At 38.9% G+C, this 16,687-nt stretch overlaps 1 protein-coding gene across 1 annotated transcript in view; it reads left to right on the top strand.

Annotated features, from left to right (window-relative positions):
- Rps6ka5 (ribosomal protein S6 kinase A5) overlaps positions 1-16,687 on the top strand; it is a 174,677-nt gene that overhangs the window by 32,529 nt on the left and 125,461 nt on the right. The window contains exon 2 of the mRNA XM_028777257.1: positions 10,016-10,087. Coding sequence (XP_028633090.1) covers positions 10,016-10,087 — 72 coding nt within the window. The remainder of the gene's footprint in view (positions 1-10,015; positions 10,088-16,687) is intronic.

Genomic DNA, 16,687 nt, shown 5'->3' with positions numbered 1-16,687 from the left:
CAGAGTTACAGTCTGTCATTAGAGCTACAGCTGGGGAAGTCAAGTGAGTAACTTCAAACAGTATCACATCTAGTCTACAGCTGGGAGACAGAATGCATGCACAGGCTCTTTTGCTCTGCTGGATTTCTTTACTTCCTGCCTGGGGAATACTCAAGCATCCTTCTGTTAACAATCCTAAAAAAGAAAAGAGGCCCCCCCCCCCCAGAGTTAGGGCACCTCAGTCTTCACACATCTGTATCATCCTGCTGTTCTGACTTCAGCACTACTCTTTACTGATGCTCTCTCTATTTGCTTAGATTCAGGTGGCAGCTGTTTTTGTGTCCATCTTTTTCTTCTTGCCTTAAAACTCCAGGTAATAACTATGGGGTTAGTTTGTTTGTTTGTTCGTGTGTGTGTGTGTCCTCTTAAAAGTTGTTCTTAATTTAAGTTTTAGCTCTAGTCCTCTCCTTATAACTTTGTTCAGATGTCTGCACAGGACTTTAGTTTCTCATCTAGAATGAGCACACCAGCCCTTTGGGATGTTCTACCATCACTTTACAATCAGTATTGAAACTCCAGATCGTCTTCTCTTTTACCTTCATTAACACAGCTATTTACCAAGCTTACATTTCTTGTACTGTGGGGCTCTGTTAGTCTGTTTGGGCTATAACAGAATAGGTGGATTAGGCATTTGTAAACAATATAAATTTGTTCCTCCCAGTTCAGGATGTTCAAGATCAAAGCACTGGCAGACTAGGTGTCCAGTAAGAGCTCTACATCACAGGTAGCCCTTCTTGCTATGTCCTCACATAGGCTCTTTCAAGCTCCTGTATAAGGATGGTTACCTCACTCATAAGGGTGGAGCCCTAATCACTTCTTGAGAGCACCATCACTTAGTACCATCACATTTGCGATTACATTTCCACATTCATTTTTTTGAAAGTACACAAATATTCAGCCCATAGCTGAAGCCAGTAGAGAAAAATGGCTGAGCAAGTATTTCTGTAGAAAGATATTAAGTTCTTTGGATGTATGCCAAGGAGTGGTCTAGCTGGGTTATAGTGGATGCTCTTTTAGCTTTTTTAAAACTCTCCACACTGATTTCCATTGTGGCGGTACCCACCACAGGATTTCAATGAATCTTTGAAAGTGATGACCAGATGTTTGCTTTTTGTAGTCTCAGCATTCAAGGCAGTTATTCAGTGGTTTTCTGTTTGAAATGAACATTAAAATGATTCTTGGATTCATTCTTTCCTTCTCATTCTAGTTTGTATTCAGGCCAGACGCTTACTCACATATATACAGCTTATTTCAGTAACCTCGCCATCTTTCAGCATTGAGGTTGGTTTTCTTTGCTTGTAGCTCCATAGTAAACTATTGCCAGAGTAACTTTTTCTGAAGCATTATTTTTAGCATGTTAAAAGCTGTTATTACTTACAGATTTAATTAAGACCAATTAGTTGGACATTCTAGGTATTAAGTCAGCTAGTCTCATGTGCCTTTTTTACATTATAAAAGTTTTCCATATAATATAGTTTATGAAAACAGCCCTCCTCCTCATCTATTAGGGAAATAATTACTCCTGCCTAGGTGCTTTATTCTGGCATCTTTCTCACCTGTAATTCCTTAGCCATTCCCCAACCTCTTTTGTGGTACAAAGAGCTGAATCCAGGACCATGACGCATGGTAAACAAATAGTCTATCATTGAGCTGTACCCCTTCAGACCAAGCCTACACACTAGGAGTTTGTAAACTTTTCTGCAATGAGTGGATGAGGGCTATATAGTGACAGTGACTTTCTGACTAGTTCCATGTGATGATAATGCTGGACATGTTATAGAGTTCATTAGCCTACTAATTTATATTTCTCATATAGTCATGCAAATTTAATATAGGATTAATTTGTTAACTAAATCAGCGTTAACTAATTATATAGCATGAAACATTTGAAATGGCTTCAAAACATTATTCTTATTTCTACTTGAATTTGAATTTTCAGAAGCATATTTAAAAAATTAAACCTCTCATAGTTTTAACATAAGTGAATATAATCAAATGGATGTAATCAAATGATTTTAACACATTGGATTACATGTGTTTAGCAGAAACTATGGCAACAGAATGAAAAGTCTGTTTTAGTGATTGTTTTTTCCACATGAGTGGAGAATTCTCAGTTAAACATTTACAACTTAAGAAAAAGATTATGGGTGATAAGTATTATAAATTATGTTTGATAATTGAATTGTCTAGAAAGTTGGATTAAGAAACTATTCATCAGTCACAGATTTGTGACTGAAATTGCCCTGAAGAATATGGTAAAAATTAATGCTATTTTTGAAGTATAGGGTTATGACATATTTTAAAGATCTGCTTAATTATTTTTTAACATTTACATTTATTTTATTTATCTATATTGGTGTTGTGCATATGTGCATGCATGCACATGTATGTGGGTGCCAGTACCTGAAGAAAATAGAGAAGGATGTTAGGTCTCTTGGAGCTGGAGTTAACAGGTGGCGGTGTGCTCTTAACAAGGGTGCTGAGAAGCAAACTTAAGTTCTTAACCGCTGGCCCGTCTCTTAAACTGAAAGTATACTTTAAACCTATTTAATATTCTCTTTTTTTAAAACAGTGATCCTGGATAATAAAAATTATTTAAATATGGGGTGAAAGTTTTTTTTTAAAGTAATGCTTTTTAAATGACTTCAGTTTTGATCTTATAGCTTGCAAGATGACTATTATAAAAAATAAAGTAGCAAGTGCTGGTGAGTTATGGAGAACTCGACCTTGTGCAGTATTCCTGGAAATTTAAAAGCTGTGTAACAGCCTTGATGGAAAGTAATGTGGAAATCCCTTAAAAAAAAAATAAAAACAATTACCAGTAGTACTTCCACTTTCTCTAAGATTTCTGTCTATATAATATTTGAAAGCAGTCTCCATGTTCATAGCTAATAATTGGAAAGCAACCCACATGACTATTGACAGATAAATTTACAAGCAAATGTAGCATATACATACAATGGTATACTACTTAGTTTTAAAAAGGGAGAAAAATTGGACACATGCTTTAACGTGGATGAAATTTAGAGACTTTATGCTTAGTAAAATAAGCTAGCCACAGTAAGGTGTGATTCCACCTAAATAAAGACACATGGAGTAGCCAAAATCATAGATACAGCGAGTACAGTATTGGTTGTCAGGGGCAAGGGGGTTTGAGGAGTGGCTACTTATCTATCATAGGGCTTTTGGTTTCACAAGATGGAAGTTCTACAGCTGGTGGTGGTGGCTGCACAACAGAATGAGTGTGGTTAGTAACAGTGACTGGTACTTTTTAAAAAATATTATTTATTTATTTATTTATTTATTTATTTATTTATTTATATGAATACACTGTAGCTGTCTTCAGACACACCAGAAGAGGGGATCAGATCCCATTACAGATGGTTGTGAGCCATCATGTGGTTGCTGGGAATTGAACTCAGGACCTCTGGAAGAGCAGTCCGTGTTCTTAACTGGTGAGCCATCTCTCCAGCCCAATAGTGGCTGGTACTTAAAATGACTAAGAGAGTCAACTTTGTCACCTGGATCTTACTGCAAGGAAGATTGACATGATAGGCCAGTCATAGTTTCCCAAACTGCATGCGGCTGTATCAGTATGTGTTTATCAAATACCATCCTGAGAGGGCCGAAAGAATCAAATGATGGTGCAAAGAACTCATTTTCTCTCTTTTCCCCTTTCTCTCTCTTGGAGACAGGATTTCACTTTGTGTAGACCAGGACAGTTTAAAATTGCAGTCCTGCCTCACCTCCCTAGTGTTGCAGCTGTAGACATACCCCACATACTGCTTAGGAAATAATTCTTTTAAACCTATTATGTAAGGAAAGGTTTTTTTCTTTATGACTTGTTAATAAATCAGACTGTTTTAAAAGTGAATCATTTTAGTGATTATTTGAGTTTTGACATTTAAAAAACATCATTTGATGTGCCTGTGAAGAGAGTAGTTAAATTCCATTTCAACGAGGATTACTGAGCCAAAGAACATGCATTTTAAGAAAATAATGCTAATCAAGAAGTAAAGGATTTTCAGCATGTTTTAATGAGAAAAGTATTTAGTTAGACTTGTTTTGGGAAAGCATTGAAATTGTTTACTCCTCTCTTTTTCTAATATTTAGATTAAGCTCAGTAATGTATTACTTTAAGAAAAACTATAAATGCAGGGAGCTACATTGGAGTGGAGGCAGAAAGATTGTAAGAGAGGATGCAAGACACAGGACACGGTGTCTTCCAGTTGCAGTAAGACTGACACACATAAGAACACATAGAGACAGTGCAGCATGCACAGGGACAACACAGGTTCAAACCAGACGGGATTGGGGTGGGTGTTTCTGGAAGGAGATGGAGGAGGGGAAACTGTGATCAGAAAGATGGAAAATTCTATTTATGTATTTTTAGGTAGGGTCTCACTAAGTAACCCCACTTGGCCTAGAATTCATTTTGTAGACTAGGCTGGATTTGAACTCAAGAGATCCTGCTGCCTTGATTCAGTTAATTAACAGTAGAGACATATAGGAGACCTTAAAAAGATCTAAAATATTTTAATCCAGCTTTACTATATTTAAATGCTTACCTCCTGTGGGTACCACATTCAATCCCAGCTCTGAAACTCTGAAAGCTCAGATTCCTGCCGACCAACTGACCAGCTTCAGTTTATGTTCTTAAGTCTGTTGATGCACTTAAAAATAGTGAGATTCAGAAGGTGGTGTTTATGAGGGAGGGAGTTAACACTTTTAGGGGTTAGGCTAAGGTGTGCTTTGGTGTCATTTTGCAGTTATAACCAGAAATGCCCAAACTCTGATCTTGTAGTCTGCTCTTTTAACCCTCAGACCCACAAAGGACCTGTCCATGCACAAAGGAACTGTCCATGCACAAAGGACCTGTCCATGCACAACAGCAATCAGTTCTGGGAATCAGAATATCACCTTAGCAATAATTGTGTGTACTTCCAGCATGTCAGTATAGAACTATTATATGAATTTTGCAGGAAGTTTAGGTTTACAACCTAAGTGAGACTTTCTCTTTTCTAACCGGCTCTGTCTAGTCATAATCTTAGTACCAGCGTATCTAAGCATGTGGCTTATAAGGTTGGAAGGGAGAAGAACTAGTGAACTCTAGTTGTCTTATTTAGACTTCCATAATAAAAAGACCATTGACATACAAGTTGGGAATGGGGCTCACAGTCGTACTTACAGTACCTGAGAGGTCCAAGCAGAATTGCTACTGATTTGAAGCTAGCCTGAATTACATAATTTTAGGCCCACCTGGACTACAAAGTGAGTTTATCTAAGTGACCTTACCTAAAACCAAAATATGTTCCCAAACAACAACAACAAATTTAGTAAATAGCTATGACTCCCTTCTGGAGGCTGAAATGCCCAGGATCAGACATTGTCAGCTGTAGTCCCTGATGACTCCTTTCTCATGTGGCAGAGAGCAGAACAAGAAAAGAAACATTCTTCCCTGACTCTTTTTAGAAATTTTTTTATTTAAATGTTGACAATTTTATAGATGTATGGAGTATATTGTCAACATATTCATCCTGTTATCCTCTTGTCAAACAAACAAACAAACAAACAAACTATTCAAAACATAGCATCAGGAGAACCTCACCTGCTTTGTTAACGGCCATACACACTGAGGAAGAATTAACAAGAGAACCAGCTGTCTGTCTTCCCTAAGAAGTCAGGCCATGCTGGAAATTTGAGTCAAAACTACTCAATTAACAAGTAAAGGTGCTTGCTGCAGTGACTGAAAACCTGTTTGATGATGGGGACCCACATGGTAAAGAGAGAGCTGGTTACCAGAAGATATGCTCTGATTGTCACATACGTGCCACAACTCATACACATGAGTCAGTAAATAACTAATACATGAAAAGAAAAAGAAGACCTGTGTAGCACCTATCTTTTTATTATTGTTACTTTTATTTTTTTACAGTTCAGTATTTGCCCTCCCTCCCAGTCCGCCTTCCCACAGTTCCTCATCCCATTCCTACTCCCCTCTTGTCTCCAAGAGGATATCTCCCCCCGACCCCCACCAGACTTCCTCATTCACTTTGGGTCTCAAGTCTCTCGAGGGTTAGGTTCATCTTCTCCCACTGAGGCCAGAGCAGGAAGTCCTCTGTTGTATATGGCTGGGGGTTGAGGGGGAATTGTTGGGCCAGCTTGTGTATGCTGCCTGGTTGGTGGCCTAGTGTCTGACAGATCTCAGGTCCAGGTTAGTTGAGACTGCTGGTCTTCCTATGGGGTAGCTGGCTTCTTCAGCTTCTTCCAGTCTTTCCCTAATTCAACCACAGTTTGCGCACGTACACACACACACACTCACACACACACTCACACTCTCACACACACACACCCGGCACCACTTCAGTCCAATGGCTGGGTGTAAGTATAAGTATCTGTGTCTGTCTCAGTCAGCAGCTGATCTTTTTAACATAGTAACTCTAGCTGCCCCTCCCCCATTCATGTATTGAAAGCAATGTAATTTTGAGTTTTCTTTCAGAATTTTGGACTTACCCAGGCTTACTGACCCCTCTTACCTGTGGAGAGAACTAGGAAAGGAGTGTGTGCTGGAGGCATACTCTGAATAGGAGAAGAAACAAAGGCTGTTCTCCTCTTACAACCACAGTAAAGTGCCATCACCTTTGTGATGGGAAAAAGGACAGTGGGCAATTGTAACTGCTCCAGCTGTGCTAGCTCTGGTGCCTTGGTTCCAGGCCTGAAGCTCATCTTCTGAGCAACGTGATTTGGACTTATTAAGCCTTGTGACTGTCTCATAAATGTAGAAAACAGTTATGAGTTGGTATGTTTATTTCACCTCTAAGTTGACATAAAATCTGTAAATATTTTAAGTCTTATTTAATAGTGTTAGTATTTTTATTTGGAAGTCTGAGATCTTGTTCTTGAGGCTAACAATTTAATTAAGAAAAAAATAGTTTCCTTTTAGTGCTTCGTGTTCAAAGGCTTTAATTGTACAAAACAATAGCATAGAAGTGAGAACTATTTAGACTCACATTTTGAGTATATGTTTGTTTCAGAATCTCTGTAATTGTAATAAAATATTACTGTTTGCTTTTTTTTTTAAAAAAAAATCCTGTTCCCTGTCTTAATTACTGTTCTATTGCTATGAAGAGACACCACGACCAAGGCAGCTCTTATCAGAGAAAGCATTTAATTGGGGACTTGCCTATAGTTTCAGATGCTGGGTTCATCATCATGGCAGGAATGGTGCTGAGCAGTAGGCAAGAGCTTTCCATCCTGATCCATAGGCAGCAGGCATGGAGGGTGGGGTGGGCTGCAGACACTAGACTTTGTGTGGGATTTTGGAACCTCAAATCTCACATAGGCAGCTTTCCTCAGTACTTTTTCCAGCCAGAACATGCTTCCTAATGTAAGTCTCTGATGAGCCTTAGTTTACCGGGGACCCCCTGAGTGAACAACGCAGAGTAGGGAATCGTTGCAAAAGCAAGAGGAATTTTATTGTTCCAGCATGCTGTGGTCATCCTGCATCCAGAAGGAGAGGCAACCCTGTGTAGCTCGTTCATCAGACATTTATACAGTCTCCAGGGGTAGCATAGAGAAACAGCAGCTATGCACAATGTGATTGGCAGAACAATGTGACTTTTAAACTGATTGGTCTTTAGGGAATGAGGTGGCAGGGACTTCCCTTGTCTGTGGGTGACCAAGGGTCCGTCCTGTGATATGTGTCCATGTGCTCTGGGTCTCCCCTACCCACAGGCCAGGTCTGTCTTCTCCCCTGTTATCTGAGAAATGCTGATTAGTCTCTCTCTTGGGGGGGGCACACTTTCCTGAGCTGACCAGGACTGTTAATTAGCCTCTCTGTTCCTCAGCTGACCCCTTCACTAACCCCTTCACTAATCCTTTCCAAACAGTTCATCAACTGGGGGCTAATCATACAAATATATGACCTTATGGGGGCCTTTTTTATCCAAACCACCACATACCCCAAACAGAAACCTTAGTCATGGTGAGCTGGTTAGACCCATTGATCTGATAAGACTTACTGTCCCTTTAAAATAATTAAGAACTTAATTTAAAATATGAATCTAGTTAAACTTTGACGATATACTGAAGTTACTTACTGCCTCAGCCTTGTAGCTCTGCAGTTCCTTCCTTGAGCCGAATTTTCTTGAGGTTACTGATGTTTATCTCCCTGAGTGAAATGAGCCAGTTCAAACCAGATTAGGTTACACTAAATGGAGGTTTACTGGGAAGCTGCTCTTGGGCAAGTTTACTGGTCTGGACCAAGACCAGAGAAGTCACTATGGGAAGAGAAGGTGGGAAGAGAAAGAGAAAGGGCATTGGCATAGAGAGGAGAAAAGAAGAGAGAGAAGGAGAGCACTGGGAAACAAAGTGTCTAGATTATACAGGGAAGAACCTCTGGGGGAAGGGCAGCCCAGTTCCTGAGCTGGAGAGTTCAGGGTTGAGGACAGGATATGCCAGGGAGGGACTGAGGGATGCTGGGAGAACCTGGAGGCCAGATCTACTTTGGTATGTAAAATATGCACCTCAGTCCCTTGTCCCCAAGTCTGAAAGCAAACAGTTAGGTTTCAAAGTTTATTTATAAACACTTGACTTGTATACATCAAGTACAGTATAAATTTACTGTATGAAATTTGACTCATTCAATCCTCATTACAACTCTATGAGGTAGGTCTCTTTCTATTTTCTGTTAATTTTTAGACATTTTGAAAGATTTGTATGTCGAATACCCTTTATACTCACTGTCTGCATTCTGTACTTCTTATATCTGGCTTATGACATAGCTGTTTATGTTCATCCACCAGTCCACCGTAGCTTTCTAATGCTTTCAAAGTAGACTGTAGACACCAGTATGCTGTAGGCGTAGAGTTTGTGACTGTTGTTAATTGTCCACATCTTACATTACTGGGAACCGACATATGGAGAAATAACTTGTTGAAGGGTGCACAGCATTTAGGTGGTAGATCTAGTAGTTGGATCAAACATTCTTGATGACGTTTACAGAAAGCTAGTTTACATAATATCCATAGGCATTATTATAAAGAGTACTTTGTTCAATGAGTTTTAAGACTGCAGTATCTCAGCCTTAAAGTACAAGATCTGTGAGGTCCTGTGGGAAAGAAGCCATTTAACTCTGCTAAAGCCAACTGTTTTTTGCCACCAGAGTATCCCATTACCCACCCTTCTCCAGCCTTTTCACTTGTAATTGGGCAGGACTAGAACCCAGTGGAAATACTATGGGAAATGCTCACTTGAAACAGATTCTTCTTTTGCTTATTTAGGAGAGACTATGTTTTGAAGAGTGTGTATATTTAAGCCACCCCTAGAATTCTAGCGCTGGCCGGAGTCTTACAATTCTCTAGCTAATGCACTGACTTCAGAAGGGGGGCTGAGACAGTGCACATAGCTAGTGTTTATTAGCTCATGCCCATAATCTTAGTGGCACAAATGGAACTAGAATGTAGCCCAGGATCTAGCATGGTAGTTACACACTTAGTATTTGTTGCATAAATAATACTTGTCAGTCTATCCAGTTTTCACTATAAAACTACCTCTGTATTATAGTTTTTGTTTGTTTTAAGAAAAACTTCCTTCTTTTTCTTTTTTCTTTCTTTTTCTTTTTTGTCTTTCTTTTTTCTTTCTTTTCTTTTTTTTTGGGGGGGGGAGACAAGTTTTTTCTGTGTAGCCCTGTCTACACAGGAACTCACGCTGTAGATCAAGCTGGCCTCAAACTCAAACTCGAGATCCATCTGCGTTCCCCTCATCCCCCACCCTAAGTGCTGAATTTAAATGCTTGTGCCACCATCATCCAGTGGTTTTATTAAAATTAAGATACAAAATACAGCCGTACAATTTAATAAGTAATTATGAAGAAAAAGTCCAGGTTAAGAAACAGAACTTTCTGATACTCCCAAAGTCCCCAGTGACTCCTTTTGTTGCCAACCCCTTTAATTTTCTTTCTTTTTTTTCTCTTTAGCCAACTTAACAGGACATGCAGAGAAGGTGGGAATTGAAAATTTTGAGCTGCTGAAGGTCCTAGGAACTGGAGGTAAATTTCAGGTTTATTCCCCCTTTTCAAGAACAACAAGTATTTGTTATTCTGTGACATAGGATTGATATCCTTCCTGCGGAAGTCATTGACAGTTTTAGAAGCATGAGGAGTCCAGTAAGAAAACTAAAGAATCTCTTTTTTCTGGTTCAGTCCCAGTGTGTGAGATGCCTGAACAACACTAAAACCAGAGTTTCAGGCTAACCTGAGCTACATAAAGCAAGACCTTATCCTACAAACAAGCCAAAAACAAAGAAAGCCCTTTTAGTCTTATGTGTTGGGAATATAAATTAGTCTTTAGAAGTCACTAGCATATATGGAGAGCTTATTATATGCCATCTTATAAAGTGATTTATGTTGATTGATTTATTCAGTCTTCTTTTAAGACTGTTGTAATTCAGGGCACATCACTGTGATAATGAACAAAGTCAGGATCCTTCCCTTCATTAACCCAACACTTAAGAGTCTGGCTAATTGAAGCCGAGTTCTATTTATGTTCCATCGTGTATGTAAGATTGAAGTGATCTGTATTCATTAACATTTTAGAAAGCTTTTCCAAGTCATAAATTAAAAACAGTCATAGAGAAGAATATACACTGTACAATTATATAATGGAGACAGTTATATTAATGCCTACTTGTATTCACATAGAGAAAAACCTCTGGGATGTATCCTCAAACAGTAGCATGATATGATGTCTTGGTGATCTTGTATTTTGGGCTTTATTGTTTCCTGTGTCTTTGAAAATTCTCTGCCTCAACTTCTGTTGTTAAGAAGTTGGACTGGTCTTGCAGGAGGTATAGCATCATATCCTGCACTCAGAAGAGCCTATGTGCAGTGTCATGCTCCACTGTCACTCTTCTCTAGTTAAGTCACAAAGTAAGACATGGGCCCTGCCAGTCTTGTAGCTGGTTTTATCAGTGAGTGCCTGTCCTGGCCCTGGAATATCCTGCTCTGCAGTTACCACACAGTTACCAGAGCCAGAAGAGCTTGCTATTCTCATTCTTCTCTATCAAGTCCTAATGAGGAAGCCTCTTTTTCTGTCATTAGCAGACTGTGCCCACTTCCATGGAAGGAGAAGCAAGGGCTTAGGGAACAGACCAGTTTTCTTTCCCACTAAAGTTTAACTTCACAGTTTAAGGAGCATCTGCCTTTTTAGATTTTTCGGGTCTGGTAGGAAGTGGCTACTATAGCTCTCCAGCAGGAGAGAAGTCTGGGCTTCTAGCATCGCTTACCTTGCCTAGCATCACATACATTTGTGTTCACATGACAGTAGTGAGCTTTTGTGCTTTGTGTCCTGTCATACAAAGATTTGTTTTATAGCCATCTGTAGTTTTTTAGCATACAGCATAGAGCCACCTTTTATAAGTACCAACGAACAAGCCTGATGGTGTATTCTTACCAGCTAAGGCTATGATGCCAGAAAAGGTCTTAGTGTTAAATCAACTTGAGGATTTTCTAGTGCCCACTCCCCTCTGGATTATTTATAGAAGTATATTTTTCAGGAACAAGATTAGCCTCACCTTATCTAATTCACAAGAAAGAATGCTTTTGAAATATCAAAGTAATGTTGGTTATTCCTACCTTTGTTTCCTGTTTCCAAGGTAGTACACTACCTATCTACTCAAAGGGGAAACAAGTCCAGACCATGGTGAATGGCTCCCTTAAAAATAGTGTTTGCAACATATTGTCAAAAACTTTTCAGGTCAAGTTCTGCTCACAGAGTGTGTTGTCTTTTCCTAGCTTTTCTTTTTGGTGACAGCTTAATTGAGATACAGTGCATGTGTCATGCAGTCTACCCGTTTGAAGTGTGCAGTGTATGCTTCCAGTGTATTTAGAGCTGCCCAGCCATAGCCATGATGAGTTCCAGAACTTTTTGATTCAACCTCAAGAAGAAACCTCAAGTACTTTAGCTGTTACTTTGTAAACTTACCATCCACTCTGTCCTAACAACCACCAAGTTATTCTGGACATTTCTTTCTTTTTTTTTTTGACATTTCTTATAAGTGGATTCATATAATATGTGGATTTTGATGACTGGCTTCTTTGATACAGTGTAGTGTTCTCTGGGTTAATGAATGTTGTAGCAGATAGCACCTCTTTCCCTTTATGACCAAGGAGTGCATTGTATGACTATACCACATTTTCCTCATCTGTTCATCAGCTGATGACAGTGAAGGTTAGCTTTACTTGTCAGCTTGATAAAACCTGTAATACCCTGGAATGGCAGTCTGACAGTGCGTTATCTGCATTAGATGGGTGGGCATGTCTGTTGCCTTAAGTTAATTGGTGTGGGAAGACCAAGCCCAGTGTGTGTGTGGCACCATTCCCTAGTAGAGGTTCCTGAACTGTTTTGAAAATGGAGAAATTGAAATAAGTAAGCAAAAGCATGCATCTGTCGCTCTCTGCTCTTGACTGTGGATGCGATGGGACTGGCTGTTGCTCATTCCTGCTCGACTGCCCTACAATGATAGACTGTGACTGTAAACTGTAATTAACCCTCTTCCTCCCATGTTGCTTTTTGTTAAGACGTTTTATCACAGCAGCAGGAGTGAGACTAGGACAGTGACATTGGAGTTGTTCTCACTTCCTATCTGAGATTGGAAACCTGAGTGCTGTGAGCATCAGACGCAGGGTTTCATGTCAACCTAGGTTTCCGTTTCTTGAGTATATTCCTAGGAGCAAACTGCTAGTTTAAATAGCAAGTCTGTAAGTTCTTGAGGAGCTGCTAGACTGTTCCCAAAATGTCTGCGCCATTTATATTCTTGTGAACAGTATGGAAGGGTTCGAGGGTTTCCACATCCTTGTCAACATTTGTTATCTAATTTTTATCATTCTATTACATGTAAAATCACTTAGATTAATCTTCAAGGAAAAAATAATAGTTTTTGTTGTCTGGCCAAATGAGTAAGTTATATTAGTGGATTTATTGTCCATTTTCAGATGTTTTTTACAAAAAGTCATGCATAATTTCAAATATTTTGCATAACAATTATATAAATTCCCTCCTATATTTTCTCCAGTTTTAAGTTGTCTTTGATGTGACAGTAATTTTGTTTGTTTACTGAAGGTTGGGTTTAACAATTCATATATCAGTTAGAAATCTGAGGCAGAAAAATATTACAAGTATAAATTTCACTTTTTGTCCATGTTGTTTGCAGATTTTGTAGCATCTTGGTGTTTTGAAGAGCTTCTCAGCTAAACCAGTTTTTCCACCAGAGCAGTTGGGAGCTTGCTTTCCCATTTCGGGAGAAGGGAAGTTAGATAGTGCCACAGGATATTCCTCACCTGGTACTTAGCCCACTTGTTTGACTCACAACCAAGGAAACACACAGGAAACATGTTGGGACTCTCAGATGTCTGTGGCCTCTGTCTGTTCATGTGTAGTTTATGTTTACCTGCTCATTTGCTGACACCTGACCCAGCCTTGTGTTCTTGGCATCCCAGGATAAACCCAATGTGGCCTTTTTTAAATGGAAGGCACAGTCTGATGCTGGGGCAGCATATGCTACAGGAATTTAATAGCCCTGGCACACTTTTTCCTTGTTTATTGCTATTTCAGGAAAATGGGCTTTGGATAAATACTTCCCCATCATTGCCTTTATTTTAGTTGCAGGAAGACTAAGGTATTTCATAAGTGAAATCTACTTATAATACCTAATACAAAGATCTTAAAATAGAAATTTTTTCTTAACTATTGTTTTTTATCATCATCATCTGCTTTGGGTTTTTTTGTTTGTTTTTGTTTGGTTGTTTTTGTTTTTGTAGGCCTTGCTGGTCTGGAACTTGCCATGTAGACCTGACTGACCTCAAACTCATAGATACCCATTTACTTCCTCTCTGAGAACTAAGATGGAAATTTTAAAAATACTCATATTAAAATACTGAAGCCTCATTAATCTAACACTGCTAGCTCTCTAGCCTCTCTGCATTCATTTACTGCTCCTTATCACTCTAAGGTGATAAGTTTTATAGAGCTTCATATGTTTACAAAATTAAATAATTAAAGTAGATTTTCTTTTGGGTAACATGAACATGAATGCTGTTTGGTTTAAACTGAGTGTTATATTTTGATTATTAACTCATTACTAGAAAACACCGTTATTCCATAAAAGCTGTCTCAGTCTGTATTCACCATTGGTATTCATGTCTCTCTTGTGGCTCTGACTAGTTACCTGGCAAACACTGGTAGAGGGAGGAAGGGTTTATTTTACTTAATAGTTTCATGGTGACAGGGTATAGTGGTGGTCATAGTGGCAGAAGCATGACACAGGCAACTTGCTCACATCTCTGTGGGTCAGGAAGTAGGGCACACGTGCTTTGCCAGATGCTTAGGTGAGACTATAATCCTCAGGGTCCATCCCCCAGGGATTCGTGTTTTTCAGCTAGACTTCATCTTCTAATGGTCCCAAGCCTTACAAAACAGTATCATAACTTGGGGACCAGGTGGGGAAACTGCATATTTAAATTGAAGTACCATCTAGTCAGGTACTTTTAAGTTAAGTCTTAAGCCCTAACTGTCTGAGAGATTCAGGGATCCACCTTCAAAGCACACTAAGGAACATGCTAACTAACGTATGGGACAGTTAGAACAATGGCAGGAGAATGTCGTTAGTAAACTTTGAAGCTTATTAAAACAATACAGTGAGAACCATTCTTTTCTTGCCTAAATTACAAGATAATTAATTCCTTACAACTTTTAGACTTATGGCAAACTGTATTATTTAAAGAATAAAACAGTACTACTCCATGCTGTACTTGACACAGAACACACTGCATTATAACTTTCTCAGGCATAGAGTTCTTAGGTTTCAGATAAATTTAATTTAATTCATTAGCACTATTTCAAACAGAGCAACTTACAAACAAACAGCATCTACAAATAGTTCTTACTCTATATGGTTCTTAGGAAAAATGTACTTATTCTTCAAGCTGTCACATGACTATCATAAAGATGAGATATCCATCACTATTTGGTGAAATTTCATGCTAGTCTTTTCATGATTTTTCAGCCTTTTTCAGTAGGCAAAAGCTTTTTAAAAATGTTGGAATTTTCTAAGTACAGCTCATCTCCTGGTATTAATAAAAGCTAGAAAACATCAGCAGTTAAAAATATGATTGAGGCCAGCAAGATGGCTTGGTGGATAAAGGTACTTGCTGCCAAGATTGACCACCTGAGTACACATGTGGAAAGAGAGAACTGGCTCCTGCAAGTTGTCTTCTGACCTTCATGTGTGCAATACACACTTGCACTAAAATGTTTGACAGCTATCTCTCAGCCCCTTCTAGTGCTTGATGCACAAACAATCAGTGCAGGGTAGTGTGAGTCAAAGTTCTCAGATAGTCTTACTTCACTGAATTGTGGCGGTGTCAGCTAAATCTTTTTTTTTCTAAACTTCCCTTAGCCTTGATGATGCAGATGACTATTTTGTAATTCACCTTGACCACATCAAGAAGGATCCAATGCAGGATCGCCATGGCCAGCTGAGCAGTCTCTCAGGAGTGTAGCCAGGCTCAGTACAGAGCCCTTAGGCCACAGCAGCATCCATCTGCCTCTGAAATTAACCTCTGGTTAATTTTTCATGCCTTGCACATATAGTTCCCCAGTAAATACTGGAGGGCTGAATATGAATTTATTTATCTCATATCCTAGGACTTCTGTAGTGATCCTTGAATATTTGAAAGTAGACTACTTTGCATTTTAGAGATTATGTTCTGGAAAAGAATTTAGATATTTTTTCATTTAAAGTTTTAGAAATGTCAGCTTTTGTTATGTTTAGTAAAAGCAGAAGTTAGCAGCATAATTAGCCAAAAGAAACTGTTTACATAATTTAACTTCTACTTTCACCAGTTCGGTTACTGTCCATCTTACTTCAATAGAAGTATACCAGTTACTTCAAAAAGAAAATTACAGGAAAAACCTTCATACTGAGGTCATGTTTTATTCCAGCTATGGATAAAGCCACATGACACTTAAATCAGTGGTAATAGATGACGTCTGACATCTACTTAACTTTTTAAAACATTCTATGAGGATGAAATATTAATTAATTTTCATATAACATTTTATAGCATATAAAAGACTTGTGAAATTAATTCCATTTCTTGACTTGGCAGCTTTATATATGGCAGAATGTTCTAGTTACAGAAGTAGAAATGAAGAGATACTTCATTTTCTCTTTTGGGTTAGATGACAGCTAAGATGTTCTGAAAACCCCTTTTATTAAATCCTCAGAGTGCTGGATAAAATACAGTTTAAAAACTAGGTCTGCCACTGACGGCATAGGCTAACTGACAAGAATAAGGAAGATCCTTGGATTCAGGAGAATAAACGGAGCAAGGATGTGAAGAACTAAGTAAGGTCCCTGAAGACAGAGGGTCTGCCGGAAAGTCTGCAGTAAAGTAAGCTAGTTTATACATTTGTGATTTGCATGCTTAGTATGGTAGATTGTATCTAAGGCAAAGGAGACATACCGACAACTACTGCTCATTAAAAGAAGAATTAGCCCTTCCGCCCCTGCCTGGTCCCTGGGACTGGAGCAGACACAGAGTAGGTCTGCTCCTGTCCTGTGGAGAAACTGAATCCTGAGTCATCCAGGA

The sequence above is a fragment of the Grammomys surdaster genome, unplaced genomic scaffold (genome assembly GCF_004785775.1).
Source record: "Grammomys surdaster isolate TR1022 unplaced genomic scaffold, NIH_TR_1.0 279, whole genome shotgun sequence".
In the NCBI taxonomy this organism is placed as follows: Eukaryota; Metazoa; Chordata; class Mammalia; order Rodentia; family Muridae; genus Grammomys; species Grammomys surdaster.
Note: the sequence above shows the minus strand (reverse complement) of the source record. Positions and strands in the feature narration are given on the sequence as shown.